Genomic DNA, 18,963 nt, shown 5'->3' on the forward strand with positions numbered 1-18,963 from the left:
AAATGACCAAAAGTGTGACGGTATGGCCAAGTGGTTGTAATATGAGGAGTGCTATCCCCATGGGTTCAAACCCCATCAGGGGCAAGCCATTGTTGCCTTGAGAAAGAAACTTTACACTAATTGCTCAATACTAGTTGGTTCCAGGAACAGATTTGAGACTGTGTCTACAAGCTTTAAACTTCCCACACAATTGAAATAAAACAAATTCTGTATAAACCAATGGCCTTAAGGATTACTGATCATAAGCATGTGTGCAAATCACAATATTGTTTTGTTTTTTTACAAATGACATCACAATGAAAAACACCTTTTCGCATGACTAAAAATAAGTTCTAAAATAGGTATTATGAAAACTGTCGAAGAAGAAAAGAATAGCTCCAATTCAATTACAATATATGTGAGATCAGTCAATATTTTCCGGTTCATAAGTATTTGTCACCTTTAAGTCAGCCACCTTAAAGGAGCTCAACTGAGGTTGAAGAGTTTAAAAATCTTTAAATTTTAAATGTTTATATAGAGCAAACAGAGACATTAAAATGGAAAAATGTTTAAAGAATAATAAAGAAATATACTCAGAATTACATTGTAAATTGAAAGTGTAATTCTTAAAACCTGATTTGACTGAAACGCTTTTCATTTTTTGATCATTTTGCAAAATCAAATTATCATTTTGGAAAACAAGGAATGAAGGAATGATCTGAAATTTTGAACACAAGTAATTGTTTCATAATTACATCAAATGATACCCACAACTCAGAAAGATATTTCCAGTCCTGCCAAAAAAAAAAACCTCAGTGGAATCCACAGAGAACCCTCATAGAAATATTGGGTCAAAGATAAGTACTTACCTTGTGGTATTAATGGGCGAGATCCTACGATGACTTTGGTAGCATTACTATCTAGGACAGGTAGTGGTAATTCTGGTAAGGTGTTTGATTGTAGACCAGTTTCCTCCGATTCTTGTACCAGTAGTTGCTAAAACACACAAATATATACAATGCAAGAACGGTTTAAACAGAGGCGATCTATCTAAAGATACAACTTGAACTACAACAATACAAAATTCCTTACAATCAAAGTTAAAGACATTAAAATCATCTGCCTTCACACATGTTTGATTTTTTTTCTCTCCAGAATTCAAAACTTTTTGAATCATCTGGTATCACACATGCATGAATTTTTTTCTTCAGAATTAAAATACTTTTGCGACAATCTGGCATCACATATGAATGATTTTATTTAAGAATTAAAAAGTTTTGGAAAATCTCTTAATTAGGATTCATCTGCTTTTAGACAGGTTTTACATATGCTCATTTTTCATTAACTCAACAATGTTAATTTTTATACAATTTGTTCGCTGAAACTTAATAAAATTAAGAAATTTTGTTAAAATAAGCCATATGACAATATAAAAGAGAACTAGAAATGTGTCATCATGCCACAGATGCCCCTGCATGCAGCCAAAATTTCAGATGTTATAATATTTAGTTCCAAATTTGTTTGCACAAATTATTTTTTTCATTTTAAGTTCAAAGCCCTTAAAACTTTTCAATGTTAACACAAATCATTTTCATACAATGTTCAAGGCACTGAAATTATTCAGTCTTAACCTTTTGAAAATAGCATATTCATATTTGTAGCCAAAATAATGGCTACATACATTTCCACAAAAGTATGAGTGCTGAAACTGAAAGTTCATAATTTTTCCAACATTCAAGAAAGATAAGTTTGTCCAAAATCATTGAACCACGACCAAATTCAAAATTAAACTGCTTATTCCTAAGATGTATCTATATTATTTTCATTGTGAAAGGGACATAACTCTGCCAAAAAATCATCGAACCATGACCAAATTCCATCTTGACCTGCCCATTCCTTTGACATATCCATATATCAAATTTGAGTTGAATATGTAACACTGTTGGGTAGATAATGAACAGAAACTGTAAATTTCATATTATTTTCAAAGTGAAAGGGGCATTACTCTTCAAAAATCATTGAATCATGACCAAATTCGAACTTGGCCTGGGCATTTCAAAAACATATCCATATGTCAAATTTGAGTTGAATGTGTTGTACCGTTGGGGAGATAATAAACAGAAACTGAAAATTTCATATTATTTTCAAAGTGAAAGAGGCATAACTCTGCCAAAAATCATTGAACCATGAACAAATTTGAACTTGACCTGTGCATTCCTTTGACGTATCCATATGTCAAGTTTGACTTGAATGTGTTGTACAGTTGGGGAGATAATGAATGGAAACTGAAAATTTCATATTATTTTCAAAGTAAAAGGGGCATAACTCTGCCAAAAATCATCGAACCATGACCAAATTCGAACTTGACCTGTATTTTCTCATGAAATATCCATATGTCAAGTTTGAGTTGAATGTGTTGTACTGTTGGGGAGATAATGAACAGAAACTGAAAATTTCATATTATTTTCAAAGTGAAAGGGGCATAACTCTGCCAAAAATCATTGAACCATGACCAAATTTGAACTTGACCTATATTTTCTTATGACATATCCATATGTCAATTTTGAGTTGAATGTGCGCAACCGTTATTAAGATAATGAACGAAAACTGATGATGACGGAATGACGGAAGAGGGTAACACTATATGCCCCGGCCATTACATGGCGGGGGCATAAAAATTCCTTGGGGTTCTTTGTTTTGCTATTGTTTTTTGTTTACTGTACAGTCATATGATGTATTTCAAACATTACTGATCCAGGAAGAGGTCATGTCCCTCTGTGCATAATTTATGCCTTACAAGGCACTTAAGAAGAGCCACGGGCTTTCCCTATGCTACCTAAAGGGTTCCTCATATATTAAAGAAAAAATCAACATTCTTTGCCAATTTTCAGCCCACATTATTCTGTAGATAATCAAATAGGGCATGGACAGAGAACATTATTTTAAATATTTTAAAATTTCTAAAATAATAAGGAATATACAGATAGAGTTCTACAAACAGCACTGGCCGATTGATCAAATTTATACTGTGTAGTTGGTCCAGACTATTAAAATATTAATACTTAAACTAAATAGTTTCAGTATTTTTTTATAAGTTATGACCTTGTCATGACAAATAAATTCCAAGCAAGTTGAATATAGAGCATCAGAAACACATATAAGTAGAATAGCTACATAAATCATTGCACAGTCAAGTTAACAAAGCAGGAAAACAGAAAGGTTGCTAACCCTGTAAACAAAGAGGTATTCCCGAAGGAAAGCATTCTGCTGCATGGCTGTTTGTTTACTATCCTCTGTTAGAAGATGTTTAAAGGCTGCAGTAGCGTTCTCCAACTGTTTCAAGTTGTGTGATTGTCGTCCTATAGTGAAGTTAATATGGTCCTGAAAAAAAAATAATGTGAAAAGACCCAAAGTCTTCAGAATATGGTCTTCTATGCGTCTCTCCGTTTAAATTCTTGGATCTGAGATTAAAAAGAAATTTAATTTTCAGAGCTCAGATCTCATGTATTTGATTGGTCAGAAACCATCTCAGAATGTACAATGACCCAAGAAAATCCCCAAGATTTAAGAATGAGGTCAAAAAATAAGTTTTATAACCATGGCCACAAAAACATGGCTTGTCAAATTCAAAATATGGACCCCTAAGAATTTTTTTCTGGTTCCCTGAAAACCAGATTTTCTATATATAGAAATTGGTTTGTTTTCTTAATTGTTCCTATATAAAAGGGACCCCACTGAGGTTTTATGACATGACTGGATTAAAAATAATTTTTCAAGATTAATGGTTCGTTTGATGTAAGTCTAGGCCAATAACATGTGTGAAAATTTTCAGATCGTACGCTCATTCAGTTTTTCCAAAATGATTATTCTGATTGTGAAAAATGATCCAAAATTTAAAAGGGTTGCAATGCTTTTCACCCAAACTGGGCTAAAATAGCACAAACATGTGACTTTTAATTTATGTTGAGTATTTTTCACAAAGTATCTTTTGCATAGCTCTCTGCTTCAAGTGCCCAAGTTGATCTACATAAGAAATTCAGTTTAGGCTTTTGGACCTCAGTGGAGTTCCTTTAAATCTCTGACACAAGAGATCCCTTTATAAGAAATCGAAACATCATAGCCCACTAGATTAACAAACATGGTATACTCTTCAATTAAAAGTAAGTACCAATCATAAAACAATTATTGGCAAAAGTAGTACTTCATGGGGTATAGAATGAACTGTTCCATATTCAAAGCAGGGCAAACCCATTCCACAAAATGCAGTAGTTTTAGAGTTACGATATACATAGTTCTTGTACATAGCAGAAAAATAGGATTTACAGTTATATTTCCTCATTATATTTGGAAAGAAATGACAAAGAAAGAATCTGTCACAGAACAATTATATAAACATGTATGTTATCTATATGAACAAGCTATAAATGAATACTAACCTCGGCTAGGGACCATCCTTTACCCTTGTATATCTGTAGTGCTTGACTGTATGCTCTTAGAGCATGCTTTCTCTGTGAATCAGGATACAAAGAAACTAAATTATTGTTATTATTTGCTTTACATTATTCATATTTAACATATTATACTGTATACGTGGATATTTCCGCATATCAAAATGTAAGTGAATTTAAAATTCCAGACATTTTGCTTGAGGAAATATTAGCGAATGTTGAAAAGGCATACTTTAATGACAGGTTGGTTGATATTTAAGTTAGAGGAAAATTTAGCGATTTTCGTCAATTCACAAAATTTGCCAATATTTCTGCGTCGCTGACTTAACCACTTATACAGTATTTTTTAAACTATTGTCAAGTTTGACATAAATTGAGTTTAAATACGTCCACTAGAATAGAATTGGTTGTGAAAAAACACCTAAGGTACACAGGTCCAAGCATAAAATTATGACCGTTATTACTTATTCCTTTGTAACTAGTACAGAACCAGGCCAGCCTGCTCTTCAATGCATTCAGATCTGGATTATACTTTTGGATAACTAAATTTTTTATATTTCTATATTGAAATCCCTTAAAATTTTTAACTGTTCCAAATTCAAAGCTGAGCAAACCCATTCCACAAAATTGGTAGGTCAAGTCCAATTACCATTCTATAAAGTCGGTCTACAGGAAGTTCCCAATACTTTTAGCACAATCTAATGCTCTAATTCTTGCTCAAGGACACAATGGCTTGCCCCTTGCGGGGTTTGAATCCATGCGGTCAGAAATCCTTAGATTACTAGTTGCACGCTTTAACCACTTGGCCATGCGCCACAACACTCTTCAGCTGAGGTTGTGAAGAAAGACCATATATATTATATGACACATATTTAGGCCCCTAGGTAGAACCACTGACCTTCCAGAAACACAAACTGTGTAACTTCCTCAAATAATAAAATTCAAGTTCACTGATTACCTCAGAAATACTAGCAGATTTTAAACGAACTGTAAAACAAATAATTACCTGTCCAGCTTTACTAAATCTATGGCCAGCTAGTATCATATGGAAGGAGTATTTACGAACCATGGAATTTCTCATGTTGATAAAACAGTGAGCTGCCTGCTCTAATAATAGGGCACTCCGTAAATCAGATTCCTGTAAAATATAATTCTAATAATAAGTAATGACTTAATTTTACAATACGGTCAAACATGTTGTTAAAACCACACTTGGCCTCAAATAACTGGCAAAATAATGACAGGTTCACTCAGTATAGGGGTAGATATTATTACTGACTAAATAAGATGGTTTAAAAATCTCAGATTTACTTTCAAAAATCCCTTTATTTATCAGCCATTTTTACAAACACAAAGCACAAAATAAACATAAATCATGTTTCTTTTCATCACGTTTATTTTTCTGAAACAAAAAAAATGTCTTTATCAAACTTACATAAATCATGTTTTTTATCAAACTTACATAAATCATGTTTTTTATCAAACTTACATTAATCTTGTTTTTTATCAAACAAAAAAAATCTTTTTTTTTTTTTGTTATTTAATAAAACTTACATAAATCATGTTGTTGTTTTTTTTTAATCAAACGTACATAAATCATGTTTTTTTTATCAAACATTTTATGACTTAGCCTATAAAGCTTCAAAAACAAATCCTTCACTTGTGTGGAAAGATAATTATATCTTGACTAGCTATAATTATAAATGTATTACTTTGACTGTTCAGATAACATACCTCACTCATCATTTTAATAAATTGTGTGGCAGCCTCTTTATATTTCCCGCGACTTTTCAAAGCCTCGGTGCTCACAAGTGTTGCTCGTACAGCATATGGAATGTTCCTGAAATTATAAATGTAATGCACAATAGTAAGTATAATAACCAATGAAAGTCTATTATGTTACAGAGGGTTTTTGTTTTATTAAAATGATTTGCAAGATTTTAACATTTCCTGAGTTAACATTTCTTGCAATGCTTAACATTATTCTGAAACAAAATAGGCTTGAGCTGTTTTCATTTCGTCCATTTTAATTATATGACCTAATATGCCCCATCGTGCATTTTTTCAGGCACAAAAAGGCACCTGAGTAGAACCACAGACATCCTGAAGCTAGCTGGATAGCTTCCTCACATAAAATAATCCAAAGATGCTTGTGCAGCTTCAATCAACACTGAAGGGCAAGTGGTTTAACCACTCCACCACAGACACCTGTCAGGAGCATTTACCTGCATTATTTTAATTTTAGGCATAATCAGGTAGGTGGCTGAGCATGAACATCAACATAAAAAGTTAGCTGGATAGCTTCCTTATACATTAAAGAATCCATACTACTTAAGACATTTGAGTATACAATTGTCAGTGAAAGTGATTCCAAGTCAACAATCTTGTTTAATGTTCACACTGTCAAAAAGGTGCCCCTAAATAATAGTAATACTCACACCTGTTCTCCACATAAAACACCAGAAACTGATCCTTATTTTTAGTGAACTTACTTGCATGACTGTAAATATGTAGTAATGGCCGACTCCATGTAATGATCAGGATATGCCCTTTGACCCTGACTACCTTGCATGAATATTGCAAGCGAAGCCATTTCCTGAAATAGTTGAATAAATTCATCTGAGTTTTATATAAGCTATACAGAAAGAACATATAATCTTATAATCAAATAACATCTCATTAATAGCAACATGAAATGTTTTTCTTCTAAAAACAAGTAAGAATACTAATAAATCAAAGAAAATAGGTTATGAATACTATAAATCAAAGAAAAAAGTTGTGAATACTAATAAATAAAAACATTTTTTTTATAAATACTAATAAATCAAAGAAAATAAGTTATTAAATCAAATAAATCAAAGAAAATAAACTATTAAAGAAAATATGTAATGAAATAAGAATAAATCAGACAAGCTTACCAGAGCTCCAGCAAAATGTAGCCAAGCGTTATCGTTATTAAAATCTCGTTTAGCAGTGTGATACGTCTGGTAGGCGAAGTCGTAAAGCTGAAACAGGAATGCTATGTCGGCCAATCTCCTCATCTGCAACTCTGGTGCATCTTTGGAATACCTGATAAATTTGAAAAAAGTCAAGATTAAGTATTTTATTTCTGTATTCTGTATCACAAAGTACAATATTGTTCAAACCATATTTGCAGGTTTCACTTATCACAGATGTTCAAACCAGATTTGCAATTTTTACTGAATATATTGATGTCATACAATTGTAGCTCATAAGAGATCTCCACTATACCAGAACCCAAGTACACAGTGTTTAAAAGTTGGCAGTGACATTTCCGTTATACACCTTGAGTATATATCTGTAGGTTACTGTTCTGTAGAGCATTTCAGGCATCAGCATCAAACTTGCTATATAGCTTCCTCACATGAAAAACTATCTAAGTCCTTAATGGCATCCAAGTCCAAAGCAGTAAAGAGCAAATATTTCAAAGTCAATGACCATTACCACTCCACTACAGAAACCCATGAGCTATCAATGGATGAAAGATTTAAACACAGTTCTAAAGCAACATGCAAAGCACTATCTTTTTGGTTTGGTTTTACATCACACCAACATAGGATTTTACAGCTTTACTGGTGGAGAAAGACCTTCTGTATATTATTGTACGAATAGGCACCTGAGTAGAACCACTAATTTTTTATAAGCCTGCTGGATAGCTTTCTCATATAAAACAAGAGCTGTCGGTAGGACAGCAATGCTCGACTATTCTTAGTGCTTGATAGTAAAAAAAATGCTTGATACAGTTACCTCCTCCTGTGTACAGGTTGGGGTCATGATGGTGAACAAGTGTGCAAAGTTTCAAAGCCATATGTCAATGGACTTTGAAAATATTTGAACTATTACAAAAACTTTACCGTAAATTCTAAGTCGAAAAAGGGGCATAATTCTGTCAAAATGCTTGATAGAGTTACCTCCTCCTGTTTACAGGTTGGGGTCATGATGGTGAACAAGTGTGCAAAGTTTCAAAGCCATATGTCAATGGACTTTGAAAATATTTGAACTATTACAAAAACTTTAACGTAAATTCTAAGTCGAAAAAGGGGCATAATTCTGTCAAAATGCTTGATAGAGTTACCTCCTCCTGTCTACAGGTTGGGGTCATGATGGTGAACAAGTGTGCAAAGTTTCAAAGCCATATGTCAATTGACTTTGAAAATATTTGAACTATTACAAAAACTTTAACGTAAATTCTAAGTTGAAAAAGGGGCATAATTCTGTCAAAATGCTTGATAGAGTTACCTCCTCCTGTCTACAGGTTGGGGTCATGATGGTGAACAAGTGTGCAAAGTTTCAAAGCCATATGTCAATGGACTTTGAAAATATTTAAACTATTACAAAAACTTTAACATAAGTGGTTACGCCGACGCCGACGCTCGGGTGACTGCAATAGCTCTACTTATTCTTATCGAATAGTCGAGCTAAAAATCAGAAGTCCCTGCCGGAATTCAAACCCACAGCAGTGACGGTCAAATGGCTTAAAGTCAACGACTTGGCCACGGACGCACCATACAAAGCAATATGATATTACTTGCAGAATGATACTTACACTACTGTAGTGGCTGTGTTAGCTGCTTGGCTAGTTTTACTTGGATTTCCTCCGAACAACTTCTTTGCTGTTCCAAACAGTGACTTCCTCAAGCCAGTTCTTGACATGAGCTGTAAAATATAAGTAAGTGTAAGTGTTATAAGCTCAAGCTACAAATAAAATTATTTTTAACAAGAAATATGTCAACTCAAAATCTATATCCCCCGTCATAAGAAGTGCAGGGCAGCTAAGTTTTACTCTGATATTAGTTTTGTTAATATCAGCCTTAATATAAATTGATCAGTTTTTTTTTTTCTCATATTGATAAAAAAAATATTCTTTATGATAAAAGCTCCTATAAGATAAAATCTTTGAAATTGACCAACTGCTTCTGTTCTAAAAATTCTCTGTACATCGAAAGGATTTACAAAGGTACAAATAACTATTCTATTTCTTTTTTCTTCCATTAATTCCATTTAAAATGGAATTGCTTTGACACAGAGACAACCATACTTCTGTTTTGGAAATCTGAATTACTGAGTCTAACATGAGAAAGCATGTAAATGAGTCAATTCAAAACAATGAGTTGTTCAAATAATTCAATTGCTTAAAAGGGAACAAGCCCTTAAAAAAATTTCTTACCATGTCATTCAAAGTTCTCATCTGTCGCTCCGCCCAGGGTATCAGAGCTCGCACGGCAAACTCGTGTATAAATATCCTAATGCGATCTTGATCACTGGCAGTGAGACACATTCCGTGTCCTGGAAATTGACCTTTGTTTTGCATATTAAATGAGGATGATTTTGACATGGCTGACTGAACGCTGTTGAGACTGCTAGTGGAGCCCTGGTAGTCCGAGCTGTATTCCAAGGTCGGGCTCTGTAGCGGGCTCTCATCTGACAAGGCCAAGGGATGGTCCATAACTGAGTTAGTCACTGAACCTAGACCATCTATACCTGTAAGATATATATTTCACAAACTATTTGCTGTTCCAATGTCAGCTGTCTTAGGTGGTTTTTTATATGTACATGTATTTTCAAAACCCTCTATAAAATTTAAATGTATATTTCAATCCCCAGATGTTTCAAAACCCGAGCTAAATGCATTTTTCAATCCCCTTTCTCTTTTTTAAATGGCTAAAATCATACAATAAGTTTCCAGTCCCATTCATTGAAAAAAAAACACACTGAAATACCCACCTTTGCAATATTCTTAGAACAAATCAACTAATCTCCCATAAGCTAAGATATTGATGGACAAGTAATTTATAGAAAGAGTCCACCTGAAACTGTAAAGGTCACAAGGCAAGTTTACTTGTGAAGAAAGACCCTGCACTGAAAATAATACAAAGGCAGTCACCTGAGCAAAACATATTTTTTCCTTAAGCAAACTGGATAGCTCTGGCACATGAAAATAAGTCAATGTACCTAGTTTGACTCATAGCCACAATGGTGAAGCTTCCACTGAAGGGCAAGTGATGTGAAGTCAGTGTGATCTTAACCATTGGGTAATTGAGATCCCATGAAATCACATTTTGATAAATTAGTAAATAAAAGAAGACATTTTAACTTCCTACCTTCATCAGAGTGGGAGTTTGTGTCTAGAACATGGTTGTTTGTTTCCGGTGCACCTTCGTCCAGCCTTGTTGGGAACATGGAATCATCGGCACCACTGCTGCCCCCGGCATCGTAATCAACACCTTCCTATGAATGAAAAAAAAAATCTGTAACATAATAATTATGTGTAAATGATAATACAGGTTGCAATGAATGGATGCTCCAATCATTATTCTCATTTACTAAAAACTAAAAAAAAATGTTACTATATAACTAGAGGATGCTTTTGTAAAAAAGCGCATGTCTCCCCCACTGCTGAGAATAACTGTGAATGGAAACAGGAATGGAACTGGAGAAATCCGGAAATGAGAAAATGACCAATGGTCACTGTGACCTTAACCTTTGACCTACTGACCCCATAAACAAGAGGGATCATCTGCTCAATAAGACCAATCATCCTATGAAGTTTGAGGGTTGTAGGTCTAAAGGAACTCTAGTTATCATCCGGAAAGGAGAAATTAACCAACGGTCGCTGTGACCTTGACCTTTGACCTACTGACCATTAAAACAATAGGGATCATTTGATTAATAAGACCAATCATCCTATGAAGTTTGAGGGTTGTAGGTCAAAAGGAACTCTAGTTATCATCCGGAAATGAGAAATTGACCAACGGTCACTGTGACCTTGACCTTTGACCTACTGACCCCAAAAACAATAGGGATCATCTGCTCTATAAGACCAATCATCCTATGAAGTTTGAGGGCTGTAGGTCAAAAGGAACTCTAGTTATCATCCGGAAACGAGAAATTGACCAACGGTCACTGTGACCTTGACCTTTGAACTACTGACCCCAAAAACAATAGGGATCATCTGCTCAATAAGACCAATCATCCTATGAAGTTTGAGGTCTGTAGGTCTAAAGGAACTCTAGTTATCATCCGGAAACGAGAAATTGACCAACGGTCAGTGTGACCTTGACCTTTGACCTACTGACCCCAAAAACAATAGGGATCATCAGCTCTATAAGACCAATCATCCTATGAAGTTTGAGGGCTGTAGGTCAAAAGGAACTCTAGTTATCGTCCGGAAACGAAGAATGGACGGACTGACGGACTGACGGACGGACTGACGGACTGACGGACAGGGCAAAAACAATATGTCTCCCCCCGAGGTGGGGGAGACATAATAAACCTCTTGACCACTTCCTCTATGAAATTGTACTTATGACATACAAAATACCACTCATGAATCCAAATCTGTTTGTTATCTGGAATCTTCCAAAATTTAAATAGTAACTGATAAAATATTTTTTAGGTAATTCCATATAGTACTGTATATTACTGTCCTACTAGATTTACATGAAAAAATAAAATTACGAGATAGAACACAATATAAAAAGCAGTGTTTTGGTCTTGCTCACAATAAATAATAAATACTTTTATCTCCTCATTCCTTTGCCACCCCCAGTTCCCTCATTATTTTTTTTTAATTTGACATTTCATTTACAATGCTTGCTTTTTTACTTTCTGGTTGGGTCTGAAGTCACACCAACACTGTTATGATTGTATGGCGACTTTCTGAGAAAAGAACTCAGGTGCGCTTCTGTACATTATTTCAGGCATGAAGAGTAGGCATCAGAGTAGAACCACCAACCTTTTCTTAAACTGGCTGGAAAACTCCTGCACAAATAATATTACGTCCCTGAAGGGATTTGAACCAACAACAGTTAGGGCCAGTGGTAAAGAGTCAGCGATTTTAGCCACTTGTCCACAGAGGCCCAAACAAGGCATTATTAATATATAACTGGCCATATCAATACATTTGTACTTATGCCATGTTGTACAATAAAGTTCATAATTATGTCTCAAGGAATTTTAGTAAGCTATTAAAAGAATTTTAAGAAAGATCCAGTATTACTTTTACATGTTATTAAGATAATAGAAAAAAATATTTTAAACACTGCTGGGACACTCCCTACCTTCCCTTTGATCAAAGCTTTCCACATGGTGTTACTTTATACAGAAAAGAAGTCTGAAGAAATTTCAATTTTTCATCTCGGTGACCTTGAACTTATTTAAACCAGTCTGAAACCTAATCCAAAGGTAAGTGAAGCATGGACGGACATTATATATGTAAAATATCAGTCTATAAGTTGTTACTGAATATCCCTGGAAAAATGGTTAGTAAGTAGTACTAAGTACGATAAAGAATAGAATCAAGAAAGGAAAGGACACACCGGCAGCTGCATGATATACTTCAACATAAAAGTTTTGCCCCATTCCCCCCCCCCCATCCAAAAAGGACTGCCCACGTTAGACTGCTCTTTAAAAAGAAAAGATAAAAAAATACCATGTGAATCCCTCAAATAGATAAGCATACAAAAATCGGAAACAAAAAAAGAGTTACAACTGTACATGCAAATCACACATGTAATGTATAAAAGAAAAAGAAAATAAAAAATGTACATAGAAATATGAAAAGCTGAAATACTTAACAATGTTAAAATTTGCTTCATGTATGGAAAAATGAATAGTAGGGCTAAAATTGAACACTTGCAAGGTTTAAGTGAAATAAAAATGTAACCTGTAGCAGTTTTATTTCATATACAATGTACATGTAACAACAAAAACTTCAGAAGTAAAACTGATGCCATGTTGAACTTTTTTTTTTTGTTTTTTTTTGCCAAAAAAAAAAAAAACCCTTCAAGCTTGAAAACAATTGTGAGTCATAAGAAGCAAAATTCTAGCCCTAAAATGCATGCTTACTCAATGCAAAGAAGAAAATTCTAAAACCGTCACACCAACACTTACCCAAGGTATAAAATATTTAGCCTTTTGAGGCTTTTTCTGTAAAGAATTAAAATCACAACACCTTGTTAGTACAGACCTAAAAGCTTTAAATGCAAACCTTCCCATCCATCCACAATTGAATTTGTATGACATTTAATTCAAAACTACCTGTTGTGAAGTTTATGACATCCAATGAATATATAATAACTGGAATTGTGTTCACTCATACTACACAGAAGGGCAAGCTGGTCCGTCTCAAAACTGGTTGCATAACGGTAAGTATATGTAGTTATTGCCACTAAAAAGTTAGTAATGCTGATAATACAACTAGTAACAAAGCTCTGCTAGAAATATCTTCCCATGCCTACAAAAGCCTATGTTATAATTCCAGCTCAAAACACAAGTGATTTGTTATTTCTACATTTCATTAGTTAGCACAATTTATTACATCTGCAACATGTGTTTGACAGGTTTCTTTGCAACAAATATTAAAACTGTGACCATTCCAGATATAGTATTTAAAGGATAAAATTCAGTCAGTTACAGAAAATTTTGTTAGATTTCATATCTTTAAACATGGAAGGTATTTGCCAAAGCATAATTATGTTATATGTCATTTTAAAACAAATTCTTTCATACCATGCCCACTAAGCATACATCAATATTTTGTTATATACACAATCCACAATTCGCATCAATTATTCAAATCAGATTAATTTTGCTAACAGGGTCGTTAAAGCAGCATCACTTTGCTAGTTCCTTAACAATAAAGCATCTATTAGTCGTCACTTTATTAATCAATAACCGCAAGATGATCAAAGTGGCATACCCACTAACTTTTTGTATCGCAAGTTTCTGAACAAGAAGAAAGATTCCCTTTCCTGCTTTTTCTACTTGGTCTGATAAGACATTCATTGGCAAATAAAATTATTACTCTTATGTTTGCTAGATACAAGAAGTAACATGGGTAGCTATATTTGTAACACTGTCAAAACGTACCCCTACATCTATAGGTTTATTTAGAAACTGTCCCCATGGATCTGGCAGACTCGTGTCCATCTTCATTGTTTCGACCGTCGTTAATGAACGAGAATTGATCTGTAACAAATGGCAGCTTTGATGACCGAATGATGACTTCATACTTTGGTAAACTGCTTCAGCCCTAGAAAGTACATGCAAAAGAAACAATAGTTATGAAAAATAGCCTTCCTCCAATCCTTTAATTACATGAACATACATGTATACAAAAGCATAAGACAGAAATTAAGTAAACATCCTCTGTTGTGAAAATTTGAAGAAAATTTATATACTTAGTTAAATTTCTTAAAATATACTGTAGAAGCGGTTGAAATATTATGTATGTCATATGTATAAAGTATGTACATGTAGATGGAAATCTTCTGTGCATTATTTCAGGCACGAATAGGCACCTGAGTAAAACCACTGATGTTTCATCAGCTAGCTGGATAGCTTCATCACTTGTAAGAATCTTAAGTCTCTGTCGGGATTCAAACCCTCTGCGGCTAAGGCTTTTACAGTCGACTATAATTACTATAATTTAAAATAATTAGAAAAAGAGCATCTTATAATACAAGAAAACTTACTTAGAGGCCTCTGCTTCCACTACGTCATGAACAAGAACATAATATTTGAGAATGTTTGGACAGAACCAGTGTGGCAGTTTGTTCGGGAACTGCGACTGCTGTTGTTGTTGGCTACTCGACAATGTTTGTAACATAGCCAGAGGGTCTGTGTGGTTGGAAGACACAACAAATATACCTGGTGCATTGTGTTAAGGAGAAATGTATTAAACAAAATAAAAACCTAATTGCAGGATATGTAAAATTTTCAAAACTACAGTCAAACAAAATATGAACATGTCAGTCAATTATTGGGAAATGAGATTACAGCTATTTGTTCTTAATACTGACCAGACAAACTTCTACCCTTACAAAAATAACAGACTTGCTTGACCAGTTTTTCAGCAGTTTCCCAGAAACAGTAATCACAATAATTGTCATTAAAGTGGTGGCATGGCTGAGTGTTTACACTTCTGATAAGTAATTTATGGATTGTATGCAGCATGATGCTGCATACAATCCATAAATTACTTGCTGCATGCGATTAAACCATGCCAGAATCCAGCCATTTGTTGAGCATGAAACTTTACAGTTTCCCTTCCCTTTAATTAGAGGATAAATAAAACAGTACTATGTAAATTGAAATTTATGGGATGACAGCATGATTTTTAAGATTTTTACAGGACAGGATAATTTCCATTTTGTTAGCTTCAGCCTAACCTAATATAATCGAAATGACATGGAACTTCATCATTTTATATGATTGTTAATCTACTATAAGGATACAAGCTAGACAATGTTTGAGGAACTCATGATCAGATGGTGGTAAAGTCTGTAGGAAACACTCTCTGTAAGCTTCAAACCATGGTGTGGAAGCTGTTAACAAATAGATAAAGATTACATCATAACACTGGTTTCAAAATGTCAATGACATTGATAAAATATAGGCAAAATTATTTACAAATAAAGATTCAATTAATACTGACTACAAAATTCTGACACTATTCTAAAACTATGGTTTAAATATACATGTACACGGACATATGGTAAATCAATAACATGTAATGAATGAAGTTAATAATTTGTAGAATGATCCTATTCATGCCTTTGCAAATTTTGCAGTACATAGCCCTCTACACTAAAGGAAAAAGACTGTCTCATTGACTTTGAACTGGTAGAAATTTCTGTAATATGCTAGCCAAATTAAGGCTAACGGGTACTTTGTTTATATAACATTTTAAATTAATGTTGAATTTAAAGAATCTTTGCTAAAGTATTATAGATAAAATATCAGAGAATGCCAATCCTATCTTCATTCAGTTCTTATATTTTCTTTGATAGCCAGTCTAATTGAACTACTAAAATTTGAAACTTGGGTCTAGTTTTGTGTTCTTTAGAAAGCATTTAAAGCCACTCAATCAATTTAATATTGTAAATGCTTACAAACACCTACCAATATAGTTTTGGAAATCATTTTCATAAACAGTTGATTTAATTGACTGATTATTTAAAGTGCATTTACCAAAGTAAATGGCTTAGAATTTTTTTTTGAAATACTCCAATTCCATTGGACAAAGAACAATTTCAAACCCTTTAGAGAAAAAATAAATAGCTTCATACAGCTCAGCTGAAGGTCATAATCTCCCACTGATATAACGTTTCCTCTAGATCCCTCTGCCATCACTTGTTGTTCACTATTTACGGCATCATTCATTAACTTCTTGGCTGCTGCAGCTGGGGGTATCTGACAGTTCATGTCCACCATGCTGATCCGCAGATGTTGTACATTATGCTGTACATTGTTCGGATCTTTTATGTGTGCTGAATAAAATCACATTAAATAATATTTCAATGTTAATTTGTTTGCTGAATAAAATAACTTAAAATTCTATTTCATTAAATGATTAAAAAGAGAAAATCTCACAAATGCAAATCGTCATGTCACTGTGTCATATAAAACACACAAAATCAGCTGGGTGTTAACTATGCTGTTATTTATTTCAACAATGGATGCATTAAATTTTATGGATAAAAATCAGCAGAACATAACATCATATAGCTGAGTGACATACATGTACCATAATAATTGTAAGTGTAATATATTGCATTTTTGAAGATAATCAGGTGAAAATAAAATGTTTAAAAGTTTAGTCAAGATGTTCGACACCCCCATCATCAACAGATTTAGATTTAGAGGCTTCTATCTGACATTATTTTTTCTCTTACTGCTTAATTACGATAGTCAACATTCCTCAGCAAAGTTATCGCTACATTGTTTTGTTATCCCATTAATTTCAAACCCAAAGTCATGTGCTTTAAGTCATGCCAGTTGAATGCTTCCTGGATATCATAAACAGTGATCGGCCAACAGTGATTGCACGAATATGGCTTTGTTAAAGTTTGTTTGTTTGTTTTAGGGTTTTACGTCACATCGACACAGTATAGGTCATATCACGACGTTCCAGCTTTACTGGTGGAGACCTCAGGTGCCCTTCCGTGCATTATTTCAGGCAAGAACGGGCACCTGAGTAGAACCACCAACGTTCCGTAAGCTAGCTGGATAGCTTCCTCTCATGAAAGAATCCAAAGTCCCTGTAGGGATTTGAACCCACAGCGGTGAGGGGCAAGTAGTTTGAAGTCAACGACCTTAACCACTCGGCCACGGACGCCCCCTTTATTAAAGTCAAAGAGAACTAGAGGGATCCGAACGTTTAACCTAAAAAAAGAGTTCAATGCATTGCTCCGACACCACTCTTCCTCTGCGACTAGGATGATATGCATTTTGTACAAGAAATAAGTGAAATTATTTGCGTAAATCATAATTTATTTTACATTTTCAAGGCTCTGTGTGTATTTGTAACTTTTTATGAATAAATGGGTTTTCAGAAATCTTAATTGCATAACTATACAGCTTATCTGTACGACTGAAAATTTCTTCGACAGCAATATAAAATAACAGAGATCAATACATGTGTACTGGTTCAGCTTACCCTCTGTCTTCAGTCTACAAAAAGGCTGAACGAGTTGGACAAATGACAGGTTGTTTTTCTGACATAACAACTCTGCATCATTACTGCACAGCACGGCTATTTGTGGACTGAATGTGCTTTGAATAAATTCATGAGCTGTTTGCTTATGCTGTGCCATATTCAAACTTGAGGCGTGTATTGATTTAAGAAATGCATCATAGAACTGTCAAAATTTGGCAATCAACTTTCACTTCCTGTTCACGAATACGCATGTTCCGGAAATGGGGTGGTTTGGGATTAGGCTAAATTAAAAAATAAAACGGAATCTGGTCATCAAACACTGCTTTTTTTATTAAAAGAAGACGAAATTACTCGGAAACTTAAGAAAATATTTTTTGATATAGGAGCCTAGATAATATTTTTTTAAGTGAGACTGTAACTCATTTAAGATTTTTACGGAGGAAGTGTTTTAATTTTTTTTAAATTAAAGATCCTGTATGATCGTTAAAATTACCACACTTAAGTGAAATTCAATACAATTATGTACGTGCATGCTTCTAAAACAATTTTCAAACATCGAAGAATATGTAAAATATGTACTACAAATATTTATCCCCAGTATATGTAATCATTACAATTAGGAATTCATTTCTTATTAAACACAGTGACTTAAACTTTAGAGAAAATAAATTTCTAATTACCTACCTTTATAAACATGAAATGTAAATTCGGTAATAGTTTTACAAATAATGCTTTTTGGAACTTACAATATTGATAAGTCTTCATTTGAGCATTATATGTATGATATAAAATCATAAAATAATTGTGTTACAGGATCTTTTATATTAGTGTATTATTTAAAAGGAACTCGATCCACCACAGTGCTATATTTTTAGAGCTTTTTATCCCTCTGTAATAAAAGTCTCAAGTGTACCATTTCATGTCGATCTATTCCAATAACTTGCTTGCAATATAACAGAGTATTCATGCATGCTGTTTTTTGGGGTTTTTTTTGGTTTTACGGTTAAATCAATTCGAATTAATATTTAATTAATTAATTGGTCGGCAGTTTTTTTGTTGTTTTTTTTTTTACTA

General features: G+C 33.8%; 1 protein-coding gene across 4 annotated transcripts in view; it reads right to left on the minus strand.

Annotated features, from left to right (window-relative positions):
- The window catches only part of LOC132718416 (trafficking protein particle complex subunit 8-like), a 35,733-nt gene extending 17,599 nt beyond the window's left edge, over window positions 1-18,134 (minus strand). Inside the window, exons 1-16 of one of the 4 annotated variants that reach the window (XM_060702110.1) lie at window positions 17,890-18,134; window positions 16,520-16,720; window positions 15,686-15,775; window positions 14,924-15,098; window positions 14,319-14,481; window positions 13,341-13,376; window positions 10,550-10,676; window positions 9,616-9,929; window positions 8,995-9,104; window positions 7,346-7,496; window positions 6,920-7,023; window positions 6,162-6,267; window positions 5,434-5,565; window positions 4,416-4,487; window positions 3,208-3,360; window positions 849-975 (exon numbers count right to left, since the gene is read on the minus strand). In XM_060702110.1, the coding sequence (XP_060558093.1) occupies window positions 849-975; window positions 3,208-3,360; window positions 4,416-4,487; window positions 5,434-5,565; window positions 6,162-6,267; window positions 6,920-7,023; window positions 7,346-7,496; window positions 8,995-9,104; window positions 9,616-9,929; window positions 10,550-10,676; window positions 13,341-13,376; window positions 14,319-14,481; window positions 14,924-15,098; window positions 15,686-15,775; window positions 16,520-16,720; window positions 17,890-18,046 (2,218 nt within the window). In that variant the 5' untranslated portion in view covers window positions 18,047-18,134. The remainder of the gene's footprint in view (window positions 1-848; window positions 976-3,207; window positions 3,361-4,415; window positions 4,488-5,433; window positions 5,566-6,161; window positions 6,268-6,919; window positions 7,024-7,345; window positions 7,497-8,994; window positions 9,105-9,615; window positions 9,930-10,549; window positions 10,677-13,340; window positions 13,377-14,318; window positions 14,482-14,923; window positions 15,099-15,685; window positions 15,776-16,519; window positions 16,721-17,889) is intronic. The other 3 variants (XM_060702113.1, XM_060702112.1, XM_060702111.1) reach the window with 3 other exon arrangements.
- Window positions 18,135-18,963: the final 829 nt, after the last annotated feature.

Source organism: Ruditapes philippinarum, unplaced genomic scaffold (genome assembly GCF_026571515.1).
Source record: "Ruditapes philippinarum isolate M1 unplaced genomic scaffold, ASM2657151v2 ctg4684_1_1_1_1, whole genome shotgun sequence".
In the NCBI taxonomy this organism is placed as follows: Eukaryota; Metazoa; Mollusca; class Bivalvia; order Venerida; family Veneridae; genus Ruditapes; species Ruditapes philippinarum.